Raw genomic sequence first — 15059 nt, 5'->3', positions numbered from 1 at the left:
CCTGGGAGGGGGTAGGTAAGCGAAGCTGTCTGTGCTGGTCCCAGAGGGATAGACAGCAGCAGTCAGATGTGCAGACAGGGAAGGAGGGGAAGAGAGGGAGAGATACAGGGAGCTTTTCATTCCCTCCCTGTAGGTGGAGGAGAGCATGGAAACAATGCCGGGCGGCAGGACTGTGGGGGGCACAAGGAGCCAGCCCAGAGCCTTCTGGCAAAAACAAGCTATTTTCTCAGTCCAGGCGGGCAGGAACATCTGTGCTGGCACCCAGCACTGGGCTGGGACACACTGGGGGCAAGGAGGGCATCTTTGGCTTCTTGGGGGTTAGGTCACAAGGACCTGACTATTTACCTTCTGGGTAGCCAAAGCTTGCTGGGACCATTCCCTGGGTAAAACTCTTCCCTGGCAAACACCCCTGTCTACCCTGCATGTTCTCCAGCATCTGAGGGCAAGGTCTCTGCTGCTCATTCCATCCCAGCCCACCATCACCTTTGCCATGCTCTTGCAGAGATGGATCTTCCCCAGTGCCCAGAGCAATCCCTCTGTGCATGGCCAACTTCCCACAAGGGGCTTTCCCATGCCGGGGTGCCCTGCAGTGGGCAAATCTCTGTCCGCTTTGTGGACAGCCATGATGGCACCACCGGGGTTAAGGCAGGTTGGAGGCTGCTGGAATGCCACTGGACAAAGCTGGGATTGAGGCTGGCTGCGAGGCACTGCCGCCCCCCTCCAGATTCCTGGGGGGTCAGTGCTCAGGGCACCCCGCTCTGCTAAGCACACAGTGCTCGCCTGCTTCCCTGCCGGGTGCTGCCAGGCAGCACCCGGAGGGGTAGAGGCAATGCCTGTTCCTCCGGCGAAGCTGAGCAGCCCTGCGGCAGATCTGTGGCTAAGCACAGGTAGATGCACTTGCCAGAGCCTGCGTGAGTGTTCTGCGCCTGAAAATAAAGCTGTTCAAGGGTGGAGGGGGAATGTGGATCTAGGCTGCTGCTACTGGGGCTCTGGGGAAGGAATGCTTGGGGGATGCTCAGAGGGAAAACACTGCTTTTTCCCTCTGCTCGCTTGCAGGTGTTTTGTCCTAGGGGAGCAGATGTTCAACACCTGGCCCTTGCTTGGCCACTGTCACTGGCTCATCTACTGGGTATGGTCTGTGAGTCGCAGACTTGGTGGGCTTTTAACTTCTTCTTAAACAAGGCTGGGAGGACTGTGTTATCTGCTGAGCTGTCCTTCAGTTGTACTTGCACCCAGGTAGAGCTGATCCCCCTGCTTTGGTATCCCCTGGGATAGAGGGGAGGGCTGGAGTGTTCCCTGGCAGTGCTGTGGGGCTTGCCTACTTCAGTGTCATGAGGATGTGCACATGCAGGGTATTGATTTTTCTACATGCAAGCAGCAGTTTTATCTTCAGTGGATTATTATTCATGGCCCCAAGATTCCTGTGAACTCTGTGGGTGACGGTTTTCTCTGTTTTCTTGATGCTCCTGGAGTGGCAGGATGGGGAGGCAGAGAACAGCCTGGTGTTAGATGTTTTTAGATGAAGCAAACTTAGCACCAGTCTTGGCGATCATTTGACTTCTCTCTGAGAACTGGCATGGAAGGGGTATTGTTTTAGCTGTATGGCAAAATCTGGTGGTTTCCTCCTGCCTGTTGTTCTCCTTGGCTTGGCTGGATCTGTCCCCTGGACACCTTCGGGAGCCATTGGACAGGACAAGTGACAACTATCCACACATTCCCCTTGGAAGAGCTGCTGCTTTCCCCCAGAGGCAGCTGCCCTTCTATGGCAAAGGGGTACCTGTTGTATGTGCTGTTTAGAAAGTGCTAATGCAGTTAATTATGGTTGATTAATCACCTGGGGATAATTATGACAAGTGAGCTCTAATATCAAAGTAGCATTAGATCGAAATGCTGCCATTTCCCAACAAAGCGCATCAACGTCTCACTTGTGGAAATGCAATGTGTCGGTGTGTTTTGCACAACAAACTATGTTTTTCGAAGAGGAAATCCCCTGTCAGTCACTGAGTCCTATGTGAGATGCTTCCAGTCCTGCTGGTGTGTGTTGCTGTCACCAGCAAGTGCAACGATGTCTTCGCTGCCATCACGAGCAGGAGCATGATACAGTGCTAAAGGCTTAGGAGAGGATTCCTTCCCCCATCCACCAAGGATTTGTTGTCCAGGGATCAGCACCTGGTTTTCCAGGCTGAGTGGCGCGGTGCAAAGTGTGCTCCCTTCATGTGGCTGGGTTAGGATTTGCTGTCATCTGCTCCATGGCCTCTTGGAGCATCCTTCCCACCACTACTCATTCTGGAGAGGTGCGGAGGAGAAGCAGCATCTGTGGAGGAGAAGCGGCATCTCAGATTTGCTGTGCAGGCAGGGAATATCCTTGTGCTTCTGTAGAGGAGCAGGTGGCAGCTCCCAGTACTGGGGATGGTGTAAAGGAGGTTGGCAGGTCCCCTTGGTCCCTAGGAACAACAGGACCCATGGTGCTCACCTCTTCTTGAAGCACAGCAGCCCTGTATGGTGTGGAAAAAAATCGCCATTAACCTTGCAGGGACTGTGACACACAAGGGCCAGCTCTGATTTAATACCTAGCAGTGAGATAAGTTCATTGCTGGATAACTGAGGAGCACAGAGATCCTGCAGAACAGGAGATGTGCTGTAAGCCCTTCCTTCAACCTTTCCTCTTAATGCTGCTGGAGCTGGCACTGCATCCTTCCTCCAGACACAGCCATGAGCTTCCCTGGAGCTGCTAACAGACCCCTCTGGGAGCAGGGCAGCCCCCCTTGCAAGTTGAAAAGCCAGGCAGGGTCAGGACAGAGGGCAGTAGGTGTCCCCAGGCAGGTGCTGTAAACACCAGGCAGTGTTCTCTGGATGCAGCGTGGTTCTGTTTCTGCCCAGGTTGAAGCCTCGCAGGATGGTGCAGGACCTTCGTGTGTAACCCCCCGGGCTCCAAGCGGTGCCACCGGGCCTCAGGCCCCTCTGGAGATGAATCTTTGCTGGAATGAGATCAAAAAGAAATCCCACAGCCTTCGGTAAGAGTCCCTGCCTGGGGCAAGCTCCGGGGCTGGCCTGGCCTTCCAGCCTTGCCTGCTGCATGTGCTTGTCAGGCGGTTTTTGAACTTGTTCGCTTGACAAGCCACATGAATTCACAGTGACCTTGGCTCCCTTTCCCCTCTTGGCCACAGACCTCTGAGACTTTCTCCCTAAGCTGAAAAGCATCCCCTCTATTTCCACCCATCCTGTTCTCCTCTCCCTCCCCTCCTTCACTCCTGTTTGCTTTCTGCTGCTTTCTCCTTCCTCTGCCACTGCTGTCTCTGCGGCTTGTCTCTTTTTGCCCCATAGCCTTGCCGCCACCTCCTCTGCGCTTGTCCCTTCGCTGGGAGCCCTCTCCACTGCGCGGGGGGAACATGCCTTCCAGACTGTCAGAGGTTGCAGCTCCACAGCCAGCATGATGGAGAGCTTAACTGGGGCGTGTTAATTGTCTCCTGCCTTAATGCAAGGATCCTGGAAGCTGTCCAGTCACGTAAATGCTGAGCCAAGCCCCCCATGTGCTAGCCAGAGCACAGCCCCAACCCACAGGCAAATGCGGAGCAGCTCTGTCCTCTGCTCCGGGCTCCAGGGTGATGAATAGCCTCAGAGTTTCCGCTCCCCAATGCCTCTGTGCTTCATCCCACCTGGTGGTGCAGCATCTGTGCTGGCTGAGGGTCATGCACAGCCTGTGCTGAGGCATGATGCCAGTCCTGTGGATGCCCAGGGGTCACCACCCCAGCCATGGTGCTATGCCTCCCCTTCCTGTTCTGCTCTTCTCCTGTCCGTCTGACCACCGTCCTGCTGTGCTTGCTCTCCTGCCAGGGCTCGTCTGGAGGCCTTTTCTGACCACAGTGGGAAGCTGCAGGTGCCTCTCCAGGAGATCATAGACTGGCTCGGGCAGAAGGATGAGGAGCTCTCGGCACAGCTGCCCCTGCGAGGCGATGTCCTCCTGGTGCAGCAGGAAAAGGAGACACATGCGGTATGTTCCCTCGCGCCTCCCCTGCTGCTGTTCACTGCTAAGATGAGCTGCAGGTGGGCAGCCCTGCCTGGGACCCCTGCCTCGTATCACTGCCCATGCCCACAGCCTGTGAGTGCACCAGTCCTTGCCCGTCTCCATCTGTGCTCCCCGTGGAAAGGCAGAGCCCCAATCCCATAGCAAATAGCCATGGCACATGACAGGCAGAGCCCATCTGGTTTTAGGCAATAAATCTGCATTACAGCCTCAAGTCATCTGCAGGTGCTGCAGCTGGTAGTTGGCCCCATCACTTCTTGCCTAGTATCCTCCTTATGTCCTAACTCTGCAACAGAGGGAATTGCCTCTCACTGGCCTCTGCTTTTGGGTTTCTGGGGCCTGAGGAGGTCAGTTGGTCTAAAGGCGACCCAGTAGTCTGGACATGAGTGATTCTTGCAGTAGCACATTATCATCATATCTGAAACTGGGGTAAACCCAGACAGATCAGAGTTTCCTGCTTCCCTGATCAGAGCATTTCCTTCTTGCTGCCAGTGGCTGTTGGACTTTAGTTGTTTTTACCTTGAAAACAAAACTGAACTATTGCTTACTGTTGCTATCCCTCATCCTTGCTGGAGCTAGCCACTTCCCCAGCACACAAATAGCCAGTCCAACCGACAGCACCAGTGGGGGGCTGCAGTTGGAGGGGAGGAGAGGACATCCTAAACCAGCCTGCCTCTGAAGTCTGCCCTGGTGGATATGCTGCTTTGGGGCATCCTGCTGTCCCCCTCCTTGTTCCTCCAGCAGCTGGACCTGTTGCTGAAAAGCTGCTGGAAGGACTGTTTGCATGACCATGCTCTCACTGCATGAGTGAGGAGTGTCTCCAAGCAGTGCCTGTGAAAGCATCATCAATAAAGCAGTTCCTCTTGCGCAGCCCTGGCTCAACACACCCTTCTGGGCTTGCTGTTCTGCCTCCCCCCTCCAGCAAAGCTGCAGTCCAGACCTCTGCAGGAGCCACCTTCTTGCAGGTGGTCATTCCTTCCCCGAACTGCAAAAATATTTCTCTGTTAACCTCTCTTTATATCTCCAGTGAGGTTTGGGCCCTGGAGTGAATAAATCACTGCAGCCTTTGGCAAGGGGGCAGCAGGGGCACAATTCTCCAGCTCAGGCTGCTGTCTCATCTCTGTGCTCTGCTCTCCAGGCTTTCATGGAAGAAGTGAAGTCTCGGGGACCATACATTTACTCTGTCCTGGAGTCAGCACAGGCCTTCCTTTCCCAGCATCCATTTGAGGAATTAGAAGAACCAATGTCAGAAAGCAAAGGTCTGTGGAGCTCCCCCTTCCTTGTTCTCTCATAGCACAGCACAGTGCCTCCTGGGCTGGACCAGAGAGGATGGAGTGGAGGTGGTTGGTGTGGCACAAAGTGGCACGTCAGTGCTCTGCCTTGTGCCATCATGCACCAGGCTGTTTCCAACCCTTTGGCCAAAGGTCAGACTGGCACAGAGCAGTGCTTCTGTCCTGGGCAAAGGCAGAAGCTGCTGGCGCAGCCCATGATGGAGTGCATCTCATGAAACAGCATCAGATGTGCTCTGGGGTAGGTTTTTAAAGGGCAGCAGGGCTTCTGCTTGTGAGGACAGACAGAGAGCAGACAGAGGTCTGTGGGCAGGCTGGATACCTAGAGGAGCTGGTGCAGAGATGGATATTATTATCGCTTGTTTTCCCTCCCTCTTTCCAGTTTTCCCTAGATTTTTTTATCTCCCTTTTCTGTGCCCTCCCTCCATCTCTTGCCCAATCTCCTCTGGGCTGGGATCTCATTTTTGCTCTCCATTCCTCTTCTGCTTTGCCTTCACAGATGTCTCTCCCCGGCACCGGATCCAAAACATCAGCCGCTTTGTCTGGAAGCAGGCGAACGTGGCCAGTGAGCTGTGGGAGAAGCTCACAGCCCGGTGCGTGGACCAGCACCGTCACATCGAACGGACACTGGAGCAGCTGCTAGAGATTAAAGGGGCCATGGAGGAGCTCAGCATGACACTGGACCAGGCTGAAAGCGTGTGTGAAACCTGGGAACCCATTGGGGACCTCTTCATTGACTCCTTACCAGAGCACATCCAGTCAACCAAGGTACTTCTGGCTCTGAGAAGGCTCCAGCCTTGGCCCCAGAAGTGATGAGATGCTACTTCCCAGGAGAGCAGTGCTGCTCCTCCTGACTGCTCGGTCCAATGCAGCCTTGTTACTTGAGGTCTCAGGGGCCAGGTCCTCCCTCCGACAGTCCCCTAGCTTTGTGAGGGTGGATTTGGCCCGCAGTGTCCTGAGCAATTGGCTGTGCTGAGCACCTTGTCATGGCACAGACCTTACACAGGTACAGTGGCTCAGCATAGATAAGCCATTGTCCATGTTCCAATTCTCAGGAGATTTGAGTAATCTCCAGCCTGGCTGGTTTGTTTTGTTTCTTTTTTCCCTATTAAGGTACCCTGTGGGAGGGTTACTCAGCAGCGTCTTGCCAGCCATTAGCCCACCTTAGCTTGTAGCAGAGGAATCAGATCCAAGTCCTGACCGCTTGCCTGTTTCTTTTCCTTCTTCCCCTGCCCTGTGTCTGTTCCCCCGGGCACGGGACTCCAGCTGTTCAAAGAGGAGCTCTCCCCCATGAAGGATGGGGTGAAAGTGGTCAATGATCTTGCACACCAGCTTGCCATCTCAGATGTCCACCTGTCCATGGAGAACTCCCGTACCCTGGAGCAGATCAACATGCGCTGGAAGCAGCTGCAGGTGGGAAGGAGTCAGGACCAAGCACTGCAAATAAACCACAGACAGGAGGATGCTGGGGAAGGGCTGTCACTGTTGAGCTTCAAGGACAATAAAGTAAGGCTTGGCATAGCAGGGATGGTATAGCTAGTGTTCCTGGAGGAGGATAGCATCAGTTCAGTGTGAGGAGAGTGGCTGGTAAATCTGTAGAGGTCTTGAGCAGGAAAAGGCAGTGGGAAGAACAAAGGATGCTGTCTGAGTAAAAGCAGGATCTGATGGGGGGGTCAGTACCAGCTGTGGCTTTGTTGACGTCTGTAAAAATATGGATACAGGTGAGCTGGAGATGTGGCCTGTGCTGCCTCTGCCTGTGGGAGGAGGTGTAGAGGGCTGAGTGGACTGGGGAATGCAAATACCAAGGCAGGCAAGGAAGGAAGAGGACCTGTGTGCTGGGGCATGTCTGAGTCCATCCACAAGCCTTCCTGAATGGGGCTTCAATCTGAAATGCCTGATGGGCTGCCATTGAATTCTTCTGTCCCATTCTCCAGGCCTCCATAAACGAACGCCTGAAGCAGCTCCAAGATGCCCACCGGGACTTTGGACCAGGCTCCCAGCACTTCCTCTCCTGTACGTAAGCAGGTCCTCCTGGCTTCCCGCCGTGAGGCTGCCTCTGCAGAGTGGCTTAGCATGGGCTGTGGCACAGGAGAATGGGGTGCAGAGTCCTGTTGCTCAGCCCAGAGTCCCCAGAGACATGCCTGCAGCTAGAAAAGGGCCCAGGCCAGTGCCTGGTACACAGGAACCAGAGCAGAAGGCATGTCCCAAAGTTAGCATTGTTCTACCTCACCTTGGGGGACCAAGGGTGGGACATGAGTGTGGTTTCCCTTCAGAGCACAGAGCTGTGACACTCGCAGCAACAGCTCCCAGGTGATACTGGGACTGTGCCAGCCTCAGAGACTGGGTGGGCAAGACAACAGATGGCAGAAAAAGGCAGTCCCCCATATCCCGTGTTAGTCATTCAGAGGCCAAAAATGCACACGTTGAGGAGGTTTTCATTCACGTGGCGAGGCAGAGGGATGCTGCTCCTACAGAGCTGAGCTGCGGCTGGCTGACAGCTCTCAGACCTGCAAAGGATGGGCAGCAGGTTGTGCTCCAGAGTCTGGGGTCCATCCTCGTAAATGCTGAGCTCTGCAGGGTCTCCAGATGTCAGTGGGGTTTGTTGGCCTGTGTTTCTCTTCAGACCACGTCCTCCTATCTGAAAGGAAGAGCAACTTTTCCAGTTGCTGGAATTGATAAGCTGCCTATGATAAGGGAAAATAGCTGAGCGTCATAAAAGGGCTTTCGTCCTCTAGATAACAAATGTAGGGTGGCAGGCAACTGGCACGGGATGCGTCCTCATCTTCCCGAAGTACTGCAGCTGACACACAGAGCATGAGTAATGGGAACAGCAGATGCTGTGGGTGCCCAAGCCTGGCCATAACAGGCAGTGCTGTGTGTGTGCCCGAATCCCAACTGGTGGGGATGATGTGCCCTGCGCACTGGTGACCACAGCGTTGCCTTGAGCATCATCAAAAGCATCAGGAAGTGTCTCTTCCTGAGTTCTGAGCTCAGCCAGATTCAGAGCCCCTGTCTCAGGAGAGATAAGACACCTCTGACAAGACCAGCAGTCTTGTGCCTCTCTTATAGGCAGCATCCACTTGCCTGTTCCAACACCCCCAGTTGGTGATTTGGGAAGGCACAGCCTCTTCAGAGGCACCCACCTGCTGGCACAGTCCCGCTGGTGTCTCATCAGAAACAGCATCAGCCTGAAGGAGTGTTTGGTGTTGATCTGACATCTGTGTCTCTCTCCTTGCAGCCTCTGTCCAGGTCCCCTGGGAGCGAGCCATTTCCCCTAACAAAGTGCCGTACTACATCAAGTGAGTGTGCTCCCAACCAAAGCCTGTGGTCTTCTCTGGCCCAGTGGGAAACAGGAATTGGGAACCAATTAGGAGCAGGGGGCAGTAAGCAGACTGGTCTGAGCACTGACCTCCAGCGAAGTGTGTTGCCCCCAACCTGGCAGAGCCAGGCTTTCCCTGCCTGCTGAAATGCCCCAGATGAGGGGCGACGCTGACTGGAAGGAGGGTGGGCTGGCAGCAAGTGAGGGCATCCTCCTGTGGGCATCCTCCCTGCTGCTGTGGCTGGGGGGGGTGCTCACCGGGGTGCAGCGGCCCCAGCATCTGCAGGCACTGGGAGACTTGCTCTCAGGGCTGGCCGGGTCCTTTTTTGTAACCTCTCACGGCAGCTGCTTAATTCCCAGCTTGACTCTTGGTTTCCTTCTATTTTCCTTCCAGCCACCAGGCCCAGACTACATGCTGGGACCACCCGAAGATGACGGAGTTGTACCAGACACTGGGTAAGGAGGCTGCCACAAAACCATTTGAGTAGCATCCACCTTTTTGCAGTGTAGGGTGCTATATGAGATTCCCCCAGCCCACCTGCTCCCCTCTGTGGCACAGGGCTCCCCAAAACAATGGGGTGCGAGCCCCTGCCAGGCTCTGCCCCTCCTCCTTCCACACACACTCTGCTTCTGCTGGTGGGGCTGGTGTCTGGGAACTGCAACTGCTGCTTCCTGCCCTGGAGATAAGGATGTTGAGCTGCAGTTTTATTCTTCTTTTCCTGTGTTATTGCAGCGGATTTGAACAACATCAAGTTCTCAGCGTATCGGACGGCTATGAAACTACGACGGGTGCAAAAAGCTCTGCGATGTGAGTGTGGGAAGTATTTCCCTCCTGCTGGGTCTCCCTCGATAAAGGCATTAAACTAACACAAGCTTTTATCAGCACATCAAAGGCAGGAGCCCACCAGGGGACAGGTAGCTGAGGCGAGAAGCACTAGGAAGATGAGCCTGTGGCTGGAAAGCTGAGCAAACCCACCAGCGAGGTGTCTGTGTCAGCGCCTTTCTTTGCAGGCTTAGGGTGGAAATGCCTCAAGGGCGGGTGTTAGTCAAAGGGATTTGAGAACAAAGTAGTCTAGTTCAGAGTTACAAAGCTGTGGGATCAGGCAGGAGCTCACCCAGGAGCTCCAAGGGAGCCTGGAGAAGCCATGGATGTAACTGAGAGCAGAAACCAGCCTCGCTAGCAGGGGCAGAGAGGGCTCCACCACTTAAAGAGGAGGAAGGGAGCCAATAAACCTGACTTCTGCACTGTTGGTAAAACTCCAGTTAAAATGAGGATTAATAGCCAGGTGAATATGATGCGATAAGAGTTCAACATGATGCATGGCTCTCCGAGGGGCAGCTGCTCCTCGGAAACTGCTGAGGAGTTTCTAGGGGGAATCAGCAAGCACGCGGATGGGAATCTGATAGATGTGGCATCCTTGGCTGCTGGAGAGCTTTTGGCAAGGCCTCTCGCCTAAGGCTCTATCAAACAGCAGCAGGATGAGGGAAACCCCCCTCCTGAATTAATCGTTTCCGACAGGGAGGAGATGCAGCCAGGCGGCAGTGGGGTCCCAGGCAGACCTGTGCTCCTTGACATCTTGTGAAAGGCCTGGAAGAAGGCAATGAGTGAAAGTGAGAGGAGGTTTGGTACTTGGGGGAGTTGAACCCTGGCTGCAGAGTAGTTTCATGACACCGTGGTGACCAGGCTGTCCCATACCTGGGCACATTCAGGGCTGACGTAGTGCAAATGGGGGGAAGCAGCAGTTAGCTTTCGCCACCCTGCAAAGATGTCCATGCAGCAGCGGCCGCAGAAACACCAGGCATGGTGAGGAAAAGGGCAGAGAGCAAAGCAGAGCCCTTCCATGTGCTGCTTGTGCATCTTTGGTTGCCCATCTCTTGCATCTCACATGCTGCACTGGCGCCTTCTTCCCAGCCCAGAAATGATGTGGAAGAACGTGAATAAGTGCTTCTTATTCAAGATGTACTTGAGAAGGGCAAGGAGGCTGCCAAAGCAGCTTTCCCATGATGAGAGGTTTGGTGGAGTGAGTGGCTATATCAGAAAGAGGCAGTGTGGGACATGTCAGAGCCATGTGCAGTCATGGACAGTGTGGACGCGAGGGTGAGCAGGAGCAATACTCACTGGCGTGTGAATTGGGGGTCCCCAGTGCAACTGTCAGCAGCTTTGACAGGAGAAGGGAGGACTTTTCCACAGAGTGAAGTTACAGTGTGGAAATGGCACATGATCCCCTGGGCACTGAGAACATAAATGGTCTTAGAAATGGAAAGACTTTCAGGAAAGAAAGATTGCTGGCTGCTAAACATGGTAGCACATACAACCTGCAGCCATAGAAATCTGAAAGCAGGGTATCCAGGGTAGCCCATGCTGTCCTAGCCCCATTTTAGGTTTCTGCCTCGACACCCGCTGCCGGTCAGAGCTGGAGATAGGACTACTCCACCTCTGGGCAGTTGCTCGTAGGGTCTGTGTGGGTCTGTGCCCCCTCACCTCCCCACACCAGCCCCACAGGGACCCAGCCCGTGCAGAGGCCAGCTCTGGGCACCTGCGGCTCTGCACAGAGCCTTTCATGGGTAGCATTTTCGTGGCTGTGGCTGGCCACAGCAACAGGGAAGGAAGGTCACACAGAATGGTGGCTCAAGTTGACTATAGGAGGGTATTTTGGGAGGGGTTTACAGGTGGCAGAGCAATTCTGGGAGCTGTGCCTATCCTGCCAGCATCGTCTGCACTGCAGTGGGGCTGAGACTGCCCCAGGTCAGGGCGGGCTGTGTCTCCCTCCTCTTGGTTCTCACCTCTCCTGTTTTCCTTTCTGCCTCTGATCCCTCCATCTGTACAGTGGACATGGTGACCCTGGCCACGGCCTTGGAAATCTTCAATGAGCATGACCTGCAGCCCAGCGACCGGGCGATGGACGTGGTGGAGGTCATTCACTGCCTGACCGCCCTCTACGAGAGGCTGGAGGAGGAGCGGGGCATCCTGGTGAATGTGCCGCTCTGTGTGGACATGAGCCTCAACTGGCTTTTGAATGTCTTTGACAGGTACCCGTTCCTCAGTGTCCCCCTGAGCTGTGGGGCTGCTATGCTTGGAAGGAAACCTCTGTGCTGCTCTTCCAGCTGGCAGTGCTGCAAAAAGGCCCTGGCCGCTAGCGAGGGGGCTGCCTAGTGCGGGCTTGCCTTGCTGACTCCCCTGCATAAAAAAACCTCCAAAACATTTGCAAACCTGTGCAATATCTCACCTTGCAGTGGCCGCAGTGGGAAGATGAGGGCGCTCTCCTTCAAGACAGGCATTGCATGTCTGTGCGGGACAGAGGTCAAGGAGAAGTTTCAGTGTAAGTCCCCTGTCTCCGTCCCCTAGGGCCTGGTGTGGAGTAACCTGGGGAAAGCAGGAGTGCTTTTGTTTCCTGGCTCAGCCCTTCTTTGCCCAGAAAGAACAGAGCAAAAACTTTCCTGCAGTGACCAATCTGCTTGCATCACCACCCTTCCCTCCCCCCCTCCCCAAGCCTATGCTGCCTAAATTAGGAGGCATTTTTGCAGACTGACTGGTGCTGTGGTGATCTTGCTTGCATGGCACTATAATGAACAGTGCAGAGAAGGCAAACAGAAAACAGTTATCCAGTGCTTCCCAGAAGGAAAAAACCTGCATGGCTGGGAAGTAGGTTTCAGACAAATTATAGCAAGCCCCTTTTCTCACTGTGTTTTAACCATGGTGCTCTCTGCGATGGGATACTGCGGAGGGGTTAGCATAGGAAGCACCTAGGGGTTAAATAAAGGGATTGGGCAGATTCATAGAGGACAGGCCAGCTGTGGCTGTTAAAGAAGTGATGTATGTAACCTCTGTCTCAAGAAGACTCTTAAACTCCTGGTTATTGGGAGCTGGAAGGATACTGGTAAAGGTTATTTAATTATCGCTCAGTTTTTCCCTCTTATTTGAGCTCCCTGCTGGAGACAGGCAGCAGGGCCCCTGGTCTGATCACACACCGCTCCCCTGTGCCTGCATCCTGCCCGCTGTGTCGGGGCATCAGGCATGTGTCTCTAACAGGGCTGTGTGTCTGTTCTGCCAGCAGATCTCTTCAGCCAAGTGGCAAACGCTGGGGGACTGTGTGACCAGCGGCACCTTGGCGTCCTGCTCCACGAGGCCATCCAGGTCCCACGCCAGCTGGGGGAGGTGGCAGCGTTCGGGGGCAGCAACGTGGAGCCCAGCATCCGCAGCTGCTTCCGCTTTGTGAGTAGGGTGCTGTGGCCTGTGCCATCCCTTTTGCAGCAGCCGTGCCATGGAGAGGCTCCCAGCGTTGGCAAGGAGCTTGCACCCCATCACAGCTGGGTCCCAGCTCTGAGCAGCCCCTTCCTCTCCCCTCCCCAGAGCAACGGGAAGCCCACCATCGAGGCATCCCAGTTCCTGGAGTGGGCCAACCTGGAGCCGCAGTCCATGGTGTGGCTGGCCGTGCTGCACCGGGTGACCATGGCTGAGCAGGTGAAGCACCAGACCAAGTGCTCTGTCTGCCGGCAGTGCCCCATCAAGGGCTTCAGGTAGGGGTTGTGATATGGGACCTTGGCCCTCAAGGGAAGTGCATGGTGTCCTGCAGGAGGGAGCTGAATTTTCTCTGTGCTGTTGGGGGAACCTAGAGCTCTGCAGCAGCAGTGTTTCAGGCAGGTCAGACCAGGTGCCAGCAGAGGGGAAGGAGCAGGATGCTTTTCTGGGGACTTCAGCCATCAGCACTGTGGGTTCAGTGGGGTGCAAGAGCAACACAGACCACCTCTGTCCCTTGCTGAGCTCTCCTTGGGCTCCAAAATGATGTGGTTTTGCTGATTCTCACTGCCTCCCTATGGCCTCTTGATCTCTTCAGGTATCGGAGCCTGAAGCAATTCAATGTGGATATCTGCCAGGCTTGCTTCCTCACTGGGCGAGCCAGCAAGGGCAACAAGCTGCACTACCCCATCATGGAGTACTACACCCCGGTATGGAGCTGGGCTGGGCTGGGAGGGTCTTGGCTCAGAGCAGGTCCACATCGACGGCAGCAGCCTTGCGATGTTTAGGCTGGTGCAGCCCCAGAAGTGGATCCCTTGTATGTTTTTGTTCCACTCCGTATGCTGGATGTTGCCTGTGTCCCTGCTATTCTGGGGCTCATGGTGAGCGGGATGCATGGCATCCACCAATGCCCAGCTTGACTTGTGCCAGGCCCTGTGACAGGCTGACAGAGCTGCTGTGTGCCTTCCTTGCTTCCTCAGTTTTGTCTGCCTCTTCCTCTGTGGAGCTCATGCTCAGCCTGAAGGGACTACTTTCCTGCGGATCCCCCACTGTGATCCCCCACTCTTCATTAAGCAGCACCTTGGTAATGTTTGTGTCTCTGCAGACCACATCCAGTGAGAACATGAGAGACTTTGCCACAACGCTGAAGAACAAGTTTCGGTCCAAGCAGTACTTCAGCAAGCACCCACAGAGAGGTTACCTGCCCGTCCAGTCTGTGCTCGAGGCTGACTTCTCCGAGACGTGAGTTGGCTGGGCCCCAGGCTGTGCCTTTTAACCCTGCCTGATACATAGGCTCCATGGATGGAAGCAGCATCTCAGCTGTGAGACAGGGCTCCCGTGGGAGGGCTGGAGGGGGCACTTACTCTGGGGCTGATATGGCACCTAGTTCTTGGAGGAGCAGAGATTTCAGTCTCCCTCTCTAGCCTGTCCCTGGCTCTTCTCAGCCCAGGTGACACCAGGGCAGCCTCTCCAAGCCCTAGCTTTGAGTGAGGGCTGCCAAGCCTTGCTGACCAGTGTGCGTCTCTTCCAGACCAGCCTCCTCCCCGATGTTACCACATGCCGACACCCACTCCCGGATCGAGCACTTTGCCAGCAGGTATCACCACTGGGCACTGCTGTCACGGCAGGGCACAGAGCATGACTCCGATGGGTGTGGAGGGGTTTCAGGGCAGACGCATGGTGAGCTCCTGCTGCCCACAGCCCCCTCCACACTTCCCAGCACACTGCCTGGCAGACAGAGACTGGCTACAGCAGCTCAGGCTGCAGTGCCATTGGGAAGAGGCAGCTGCAGGGCCAGGCAAACCTGCCTGCACCACTTTGCTCCTGCCTGGGACACGGCTGATGCCACGCAAATTGGCAGCAAACACCATGCATTTGACAGCAGATGTCTTAGTGATGAAGCAGCCTCCATGTACCCTCCTGCTCTTCCCAGTATTAGCTGCTGGTTGAATTCTCACCAGACAGATCCCTCAATGTCTTACTCTGCCTGTGTGCTCACCAGTGCTGCTTGCACGCTTCCCGTTGCTGCTGCCTTGTGGTTTGTAATGATCACCACGGGTCCAGGCAGAGTGGGGACCCAAGGAGCACAGGGACCCTGTAGCTCAGGCCCTAGGCTGGAGCTGTTACGCTTTCACCCCTTTCCTTTGCTTATGTGAGAGGAGGCAGAGCCGGCTGCATGGCAGCAGCCCT

The 15059-nt window shown here is 55.1% G+C and overlaps 1 protein-coding gene across 1 annotated transcript in view; it reads left to right on the top strand.

The window, feature by feature from the left end:
- The first annotated feature begins 2967 nt into the window (after window positions 1-2967).
- The window catches only part of DRP2 (dystrophin related protein 2), a 14295-nt gene continuing 2203 nt past the window's right edge, over window positions 2968-15059 (top strand). The window contains exons 1-16 of the mRNA XM_009331637.1: window positions 2968-3014; window positions 3835-3991; window positions 5163-5283; window positions 5813-6081; window positions 6580-6726; window positions 7248-7326; window positions 8552-8612; window positions 9027-9088; window positions 9366-9440; window positions 11461-11662; window positions 11867-11952; window positions 12688-12845; window positions 12984-13150; window positions 13468-13579; window positions 13975-14111; window positions 14401-14466. Coding sequence (XP_009329912.1) covers window positions 2968-3014; window positions 3835-3991; window positions 5163-5283; window positions 5813-6081; window positions 6580-6726; window positions 7248-7326; window positions 8552-8612; window positions 9027-9088; window positions 9366-9440; window positions 11461-11662; window positions 11867-11952; window positions 12688-12845; window positions 12984-13150; window positions 13468-13579; window positions 13975-14111; window positions 14401-14466 — 1946 coding nt within the window. The remainder of the gene's footprint in view (window positions 3015-3834; window positions 3992-5162; window positions 5284-5812; window positions 6082-6579; window positions 6727-7247; window positions 7327-8551; window positions 8613-9026; window positions 9089-9365; window positions 9441-11460; window positions 11663-11866; window positions 11953-12687; window positions 12846-12983; window positions 13151-13467; window positions 13580-13974; window positions 14112-14400; window positions 14467-15059) is intronic.

Source organism: Pygoscelis adeliae, unplaced genomic scaffold (assembly GCF_000699105.1).
Source record: "Pygoscelis adeliae isolate BGI_AS28 unplaced genomic scaffold, ASM69910v1 Scaffold79, whole genome shotgun sequence".
NCBI lineage: Eukaryota > Metazoa > Chordata > Aves > Sphenisciformes > Spheniscidae > Pygoscelis > Pygoscelis adeliae.
The sequence above is the reverse complement of the archived record's forward strand: the minus strand, read 5'-3'. Positions and strand labels throughout refer to the sequence as shown.